The sequence below is a fragment of the Rhinichthys klamathensis genome, unplaced genomic scaffold (assembly GCF_029890125.1).
Source record: "Rhinichthys klamathensis goyatoka isolate OS25496 unplaced genomic scaffold, OSU_Roscu_1.1 h1tg000515l_1, whole genome shotgun sequence".
In the NCBI taxonomy this organism is placed as follows: Eukaryota; Metazoa; Chordata; class Actinopteri; order Cypriniformes; family Leuciscidae; genus Rhinichthys; species Rhinichthys klamathensis.
This window is the reverse complement of record NW_026606995.1, coordinates 321,314-330,100: the sequence shown is the minus strand read 5'-3', so window position 1 is coordinate 330,100 and position 8,787 is coordinate 321,314. Positions and strand designations below refer to the sequence as shown.

Sequence of the window (8,787 nt, the reverse complement as noted above, 5' to 3'; positions counted from 1 at the left end):
GCTCACACTCCCCCCTCGGCTCACACTCGCCCCTCGGGTCACACTCGCCCCACGGGTCACACTCGCCCCACGGGTCACACTCGCCCCTCGGCTCACACTCGCCCCTCGGCTCACACTCGCCCTCGGCTCACACTCGCCCATCGGGTCACACTCGCTCCTCGGCTCACATACGCTCCCCGCGGTCCTTGGCTCACACTCGCCCCTCGGCTCACACTCCCCCCTCGGCTCACACTCGCCCCTCGGCTCACACTCCCCCCTCGGCTCACACTCCCCCCTCGGCTCACACGGCTCACACTCCCCCCTCGGCTCACACGGCTCACACTCGCCCCTCGGCTCACACGGCTCACACTCCCCCCTCGGCTCACACTCGCCCCTCGGCTCACACTCGCCCCTCGGGTCACACTCGCGCCTGTTACACTCGCGCCTCGGCTCACACTCGCCCCTCGGCTCACACTGGCCCCTCGGCTCACACTGGCGCCTCGGGTCACACTCGCGCCTCGGGTCACACTCGCGCCTCGGGTCACACTCGCGCCTCGGCTCACACTCGCCCCTCGGCTCACACTGGCCCCTCGGCTCACACTGGCGCCTCGGGTCACACTCGCGCCTCGGCTCACACTCGCCCCTCGGCTCACACTGGCCCCTCGGCTCACACTGGCGCCTCGGGTCACACTCGCGCCTCGGGTCACACTCGCACCTCGGCTCACACTCGCACCTCGGCTCACACTCGCCCCTCGGGTCACACTCGCCCCTCGGCTCACACTCGCCCCTCGGGTCACACTCGCCCCTCGGGTCAACTCGCCCCTCGGCTCACACTCGCCCCTCGGCTCGCACTCGCCCCTCGGGTCGCACTCGCCCCTCGGCTCGCACTCGCCCCTCGGCTCGCACTCGCCCCTCGGGTCACACTCGCTCCTCGGCTCACACTTGCTCCAGGGACTGACTCCACACTGGAGGTTATGAAGAACATCACATGATGGAAAACATGTTTCAGATGCACACATTTCTGAATACTTTCCCTTGCACTTACCCGTGACCCATCTCTCCGCAGATCTGAGCTGAAGTGCTTGCAGTTCATGAATGCTTTGCAGTACTGACTAATATTTGTCTCTTTTTAAAGAAACTCTTCCGCAGATTATTGCACTTCAAAAAATGTATGTGTAATTTTACTAAATACCAAGTAAGAAAAGCATTTTTTGGCAGTGAATATGATTTACTTTAAGGCCCTGAGTCATGCAACGAGACTATCCACATTATAAACTCCCGTAATGAAGCAGCGCTTGTAGGGTTTAAAGCTCAATGAGTGTGTGTGTGTGTGGTCTCGTCGGGTTAGTGTTCCTCTATGGGTCTGAGCAGCAGAAGCGGCTCGTGTTGACGGTCATTAGCAGATGTCCGCTGGACCGAGGGTCGGGATTACAGCTATAAGCCTGTTTCTTCATTACAGGCTGTGAATCAGTGGCGTTCACTGAGACCTGCAGAGTCGAGCTTCTGGAGGTCAAAGCCAATGTTGAGTCAGTCTCTGTTTACAGAACACAAAGCGGGCAGTTAGTAACCGAGTTACTGTTATACATATATCGCATGGACAAACAGTGAAGACGAGGGCATGTTGAGACAAAGCAACAGGACACCTGAGACCTTTATGCCCCAGAAACATTTAATCAGTCATCGCCGACGTGTAGACGCCACACGGCTCCAGAGCGATTCTTATCTGCATGTTTATTTACGGTTAGAGATGTCGAACAATCGAGTCTTTGCAGCGAAGGTGCCGAGCCCCGAGAGGAGCTCGTCCCAGCGTGAAGACTACGGGCTCGGGTTTCAGAGACCCATTCGTTCAAAGCTGTATGGTCTTTAATAATGTTCTCAAAATGTTAGAGCAAAAACATTTATTCATTGTTCATAAAACATGTTTAAATGTTGCTACTTGTTTCAAAACTTTCAGAGAACATTCAAAGGTAACATTCCCATAATGTTTGAAGAATGTGTGATGGATTTTTTAATAAATAAAATAGTAAACTGTATTTTAAACTAATCATAATTCTAACATCTAACCTAATCTAATGATACAACAGAATATCATCAATGGTTTTAAAACATTTAAAAAGCGACGTTTTGAATGTTCAGAGACCATTGATAAATAACATAAGCAAAACATTCTTAGAACATATTTTTTTGTTAGCTGGGAAGACTCTTACAAACAACACAAGCTCTGTGACAAGAATCTGAAATGTTTTTATTACTTTTTCCATTTATTAAAGAGAATTTCTTTACAACATACATTTAGCTGTGAATCAGATGTGGGAGAGGGCCGGTGACGAAACCATAGCAAACAAGAGTACAAACTCCACTTCCAGAGTCCAAAGGCACCAGCACGGGAATCGTGATCTCCGTTCACTACGGCCGGAGCGATTATATATTCAGACGGCACGATTTAGAGTCGCCTCAGACGGGCTGCGACGACAAGTGAGTTCAACATCTACAAAGCCGAAACTAGAGATTCCTGGACGCCAAGTTCAATAAAACGTGTGTCAAAATAGTTAAATAACAATCCCTCATATTACATCACAACGATAGATCTAGAAAATTATATTAATCGGAATCTGTCACAAACATTGAAAACATTAATCTGTTTCCTAATATTATTGGAGTGCATATCTACACAGGAGCCAGCCTGTATTCACTGCCTAAAAACTGTTTGATCATATACATTAGAAAGCTTGTGTGTGTGTGTGCGTTTGGGAGAAACATCATATCTGATTCGTTCATGTGTTTTTCTCTTATTGCCTTGAAGCAGCCCGATCCACAGATACACATCAATTCAACTACAAACAGTGTAAAAACATCATCTTGACTTTGTGAAAAGTAATAAAAAAAAGGACAAACGAAACAAAATCAAAGCAAAAAACAACATTCTTCCAGCACAACTAGAGGGCCGACTCCAACGTTTCATTGGCACAATCAGAAATCAAGCACAAAGTCATTTGTGGTTAGCAACAGGACCAGAGTCGACAACGACAACACCTACATTCTTCAATTACGTTTTTTTGTTTCTTTTTTTAATCAAATGAGGGAAAAAATGTCATTATAAGAACTACGACAGTTAACAGCTAACAAACGCTTCACTACTCAGGGGTGTAAGGCACAAATTTACAGGTGGAAGGAGAAAAACAGGCATGTTTGAAAATGAAATGCTTCAACAAAAGGCCTGTGTGTGTGTGTGTGTGAGTGTGTGTGTGAGTGTGAGGACAGGACGAGAAAACGATACGTTTGAAAGCATAAACCAAACGTCTTAAGTACGGCTCATCCTTTCCTTTGCTTCACGTCATGCAGACGCGAGCGAGAATGGCACTCGGTGATGGACCGGTGGCTTTCAGCAGGAGATGGACGAGATGAAGAGGTGAGATCAGGAGTTCCTTCAGTGGGCTGTAAGCTTTACCCACAAGCCCCTCTGGCACAGCGCGAGGAATACTCCTTCCATACGGAGGCTTCCGTCGTCTCTGAGTTTGCTTAGCAACGTCCGAAGAGTTAGTGGACAGAAGTACTGGCTCCAGTTTAATGACTTTAAATAATTTCACACTTGATTAATTCAAATTAAAAAGATCATTTACATCTCGTTTGAGCCTAAAAGAGATGCTCTTTCTGCAAAAGCACTTTATTAAAAAATAAATACAACCAGCTGTTAGTATTAACAGTCACGTGTTATTTAGTCATCAGTTTCAGTAGACGTTTTGAACTCTTGCACGAAGGCAGAACTCGATTGCTTTGTCCAGTAACAGTAACACTGAGACAGGTGGCGGCGTTTCACAGTTTTCCCTTGTAAACTCCAGTCTGAACGTGTTCAAGTGCTTGATAACCGGGGCGTCTCGCAGCTTCACGACTGAACAATTCCGCCTGTCTCCGATGTGCTTTTGGCAGAAAACAAACATCAGCTATCCACACAGCGCAGGCGAAACCTTTAAGAGTTCCTCTTTCCGGGAGCAGATGTTTGCCCTCTTGGAACGGGCACTATCAGCCTGAGCTCGACATAAAAAAATATACAAAACCCAAAAACAAAAGAAAGGAAAAAGTGAGTTGCATTTCCTGTACATAGCTGTACAAAGCAGACACACTTTATTGTTCCCCGTCTTTAATCCCGCATTATGTGCAGGAGTCACCGGATTTGATTTTCGTGGAAAGGGACACCAGTGCCGGTTTGGGAGGGACGTCGGGCTTGAGCTGCCGGGATCCGCAGCGAGGCAGAGACCCGTACGAGCTCAGGCTGGGGTGACGGGTCAGGCTGAGGACCGGAGACGTGACGTGCATGGAGTCCACTCGCTGCGGGGCGGGCGGAGGCGTCTCCACACGGAAGCTGTGGTTCCTGGACATGTGGGATGAGTTGGACGAGTTGGTGTTGTGCTGTTTCTTAAGGCCCGAGCTCATGGGGTAGCCTCGCCCGTACATGGACGAGTGCACGTCGAGCCTCTTGCCCATCTGTGGGACGGCAGGCGGGAGCACCAGAGACGCCTCTCGCTGGGGGACCCGAGGAGGAGCTCCCTCGACATCCGCCAGACCGAGACCGTGACACGGGCTCTTGAGGGACTTGTACTCAAGAGTGGCACCCTGGTCGTCTGCGAAGTCTCCGCGGTGGGGCTGCTCCACGTACTCGTGCTGGTAAGCTTGGGTCAAAGGCAGAACCACCACGCTGGAGATGTGGCCCGGAGACGCCCGAAGCGGCAGATCCGTCGGGATGACCGGAGTGACCATGGAAGTCAAGTCTTTGGTGCAGGCGTTGATCAGGTTCTGGTTGCGCTCCCACTCACGGCTGCCCCGACTGGGCTTGCGGCGCGGCTGCATGGGCGTGGACTCGGGCGTGGGCAGGGCACTCAGATCTGGGTGCTGGTCAGCTTTAATCAGCATCTTGCCGTTGGTCAGACGGCCGTTGTGCATGAGTGGAGTCAGAACGGCTTCAGGCCGGCCGTCCTTGGCTTGCGTCTCGAACAGCCCTGTCAGCTTGGTGACGCTGTTCATGGAGCCTCGTCTGGACTGAACAGAGTCCTTGTCTTTGCGGCCGGGCAGCTCAAAGTCGCGCCGGCGGTGGTGGTCGCACACACAGTAGACGATGATGCCAGAGAAGATGGCGCCCATGGCGAAGGCGAGGATGACGGCGATGGCCAGAAGCGTCACTGGAACCATCTGATCCCGGTCTCTGTGGTACGTCTCACGGATCACCCCTGCGAAGAGAGATTCACAATGGTTTAATATGTTTGGGTTTTAACATAATCAATCTCGGGAAAGGTCTGTGAGCCGGGACTCAATCTCAGGAAAGGGAAAGGTCTGTAAGCGGGACTCAATCTCGGGAAAGGGAAATGTCTGTGAGCGGGACTCAATCTCGGGAAAGGGAAAGGTCTGTGAGCCGGGACTCAAACTCGGGAAAGGGAAAAGGAAAGGTCTGTGAGCCGGGACTCAATCTCAGGAAAGGTCTGTGAGCCGGGACTCAATCTCAGGAAAGGGAAAGGTCTGTGAGCCAGGACTCAATCTCGGGAAAGGGAAAGGTCTGTGAGCCGGGACTCAATCTCGTGAAAGGTCTGTGAGCGGGACTCAATCTCAGGAAAGGGAAAGGTCTGTGAGCGGGACTCAATCTCAGGAAAGGGAAAGGTCTGTGAGCGGGACTCAATCTCAGGAAAGGGAAAGGTCTGTGAGCGGGACTCAATCTCGGGAAAGGGAAAGGTCTGTGAGCGGGACTCAATCTCGGGAAAGGTCTGTGAGCGGGACTCAATCTCGGGAAAGGTCTGTGAGCGGGACTCAATCTCGGGAAAGGTCTGTGAGCGGGACTCAATCTCGGGAAAGGTCTGTGAGCGGGACTCAATCTCGGGAAAGGTCTGTGAGCCGGGACTCAATCTCGGGAAAGGTCTGTGAGCGGGACTCAATCTCGGGAAAGGTCTGTGAGCCGGGACTCAATCTCGGGAAAGGGGAAAGGGAAAAGGAAAGGTCTGTGAGCCGGGACTCAAACTCGGGAAAGGGGAAAGGGAAAAGGAAAGGTCTGTGAGCCGGGACTCAATCTCAGGAAAGGTCTGTGAGCCAGGATTCAATCTCGGGAAAGGGAAAGGTCTGTGAGCCGGGACTCAATCTCGGGAAAGGGAAAGGTCTGTGAGCCAGGACTCAATCTCGGGAAAGGGAAAGGTCTGTGAGCCGGGACTCAATCTCGGGAAAGGTCTGTGAGCCGGGACTCAATCTCGGGAAAGGGAAAGGTCTGTGAGCGGGACTCAATCTCGGGAAAGGTCTGTGAGCGGGACTCAATCTCGGGAAAGGTCTGTAAGCGGGACTCAATCTCAGGAAAGGTCTGTGAGCCGGGACTCAATCTCGGGAAAGGTCTGTGAGCCGGGACTCAATCTCGGGAAAGGTCTGTAAGCGGGACTCAATCTCGGGAAAGGTCTGTGAGCGGGACTCAATCTCGGGAAAGGTCTGTGAGCGGGACTCAATCTCGGGAAAGGTCTGTGAGCCGGGACTCAATTTTGGGAAAGGTCTTTGAGCGGGACTCAATCTCGGGAAAGGGAAAGGTCTGTGAGCGGGACTCAATCTCGGGAAAGGGAAAGGTCTGTCTGTTTGTTTGTAAAATTGAACTGAAACGTCGATGATGTGACCACACCTTTAAGTGCTGCACACCAGTGCATGTTAAAAATGGAGTTTTGAAGACTGTTGGATTAATCTGCTATATAGATACAGATAGAACTGCTGTCTTGATCTCTGAAGGAGACAGAGGCCCTGTTTACAGCTGGTATTAAGAAGCGTTGTGGTCAATCGGATCACAGGTACACGATGCTAAATACAGGTGTAAACAGGGTCTAAACATTTTGAGCTTGTCCACTTTTATCCATTTCCAAAGGTAGTTGAAAATGCAATCGACCGGATTGCTTTCATGGTGTAGACGCTCATGTGGTGGAATGTGTTCGAACAGCCACAAAAGACTGCCAACTCTCCGCTTACTGACCGAATGTGTAAACATTATAGGAAGTGCGCTATCCAGACGGGATTTAAAAAAGGTCCAAATTTGGTTTAAAGATGAAAAACGTACTAAGCACAATGTTCTGTCACCATTCCTGATGTCTAACACACACTCAGTGTTCGGCTGGTCTTACGGCTGTCAGAGCGGAAGCGAAAGTCTGTCAGCTCCGGTCACGTTCATATGTAAACTACATTTCGTACATTAGATAGAAAGATCTGAAGCCCATAAACCCTCCCCTCGAAGATATCAGGACAGAAGTGGACAAAATCATCTTTTGAAAGTGGACAAAAGAGACGGATTAAAACACCTAGTGTAAACGGTAAATGTGTCTCCCTCGTCTACTTGTGATCCGATCGACCGAAGCGCATCTTAATACCAGGTATAAACAGGGCCTGAGAATGGGCATTTATTCAAACACCAAAAGATCATTTTCATTGCCGTGCAGAGGTGCGAGAGAGCGCTGGAATGCTAAATCTGGTTTCCACACCAGGGAGATATCTTAATCTACTTTATTCTATTGCTGATGAATTATCCTACATGAAACTCTCAGCAGAGCAACCATTTAAAATCCACACAGGAAGAGAAGTGCTGCTATGTTTCCACAGAGGCATATAAATTCGATGTTGTACATTTGTTACAAACCCATAAACGTGTGATACAGCCATCCATCACGGTTTAGAGCTCGAGACGTTTAATGGACTGGTGAATATTGGTTTATAACTCTGATGGCCTTGGCTACACACTCCTCTTATCTTGGGCGTTCTGAAGGAGTCTCTCTAAGATGACAAAATGCCGTCACACATCTGGTTTTTCTCTGCTAAAGGGAAGATCTAAGGGGCGCTTCTTTCTTTTTAACTTCACTCTCATTGTCGGTCTCAGGAGAGGCTCTTCCTCTCAGTCTGTTTGATGTTTTAAAGCGTCTCTTTCATGCGTCTACTGTACGATACCCCTGAGAAATGACACGGCTCTAACGGATCCATTTTCATGTTGGAAAAAAAGTCTTCCTTCATGAAAAGAACTATGAGTAGAGTATATAGACCTGTTAACACAACCATTTCATACTGTTTATTTATCAAAGCACATTTAAAGACATGGGACATGATCAGCTGACCTGAACTAACACACTGCAAAAAATATATATTTTATTCTAATTTTTCTGCACAAATATCTAAACATTCTTAAATCAAGATACATTTACTGGAGAAGCAAAATCTTGTTTTCTGACACCAAGAACAAACTCACCAAATTTTGAGGATTTTCCAGACTTAATAAATGTATTAAGTATTTAGGTAGTAAATGTCTCTTGATTTAAGAATGTTTAGATATTTGTGCTGGAAAACGAGACAGAAACAGAACCTCATTTCTTTGCAGTGTGAAAGTCCTGAAGGTCAAAGCTGTGTCTGCGAGGATGAGGAGATCAGCGCCAGCTCTCAGAAAACCTTTGAAGATCCTTTCTAACCTTAATGTACTGTTGCTCGACTTCAGAGAGCCATAAAGAGGATAAAACCTGGAGAAATGGAGACTTTCTGAATGTCATCAGATCAACAGTCTCACAGCCAGAACCAGAAATATTCCCATTAACTGATATCATACAGGATATACCATTAATATGATTAAGATTAATTACCACAGTGAATCAATATTGTGGATGAACAACAGGCTCAGGCAGATTCTTCTGAGAAATAGAGGATCTGTGCGTTTACTGGATTTACTTTGATATTGTTTGATGGGATTAAAATAGAAACGAGACGAATAAAGAGCGGAAATCTGCCTGTCTGGAGCCTTTATTCATTCACAGACGTTCAGAGTTTGAC

General features: G+C 48.6%; 1 protein-coding gene across 4 annotated transcripts in view; it reads right to left on the bottom strand.

Annotated features, from left to right (window-relative positions):
• Positions 1-2,201: 2,201 nt before the first annotated feature.
• Positions 2,202-8,787, bottom strand: part of sema6a (sema domain, transmembrane domain (TM), and cytoplasmic domain, (semaphorin) 6A) — a 106,312-nt gene continuing 99,726 nt past the window's right edge. For all 4 annotated transcript variants that reach the window (XM_056238293.1, XM_056238295.1, XM_056238294.1 and 1 more), the window contains one exon: positions 2,202-5,201. In XM_056238293.1, the coding sequence (XP_056094268.1) occupies positions 4,129-5,201 (1,073 nt within the window). In that variant the 3' untranslated portion in view covers positions 2,202-4,128. The remainder of the gene's footprint in view (positions 5,202-8,787) is intronic.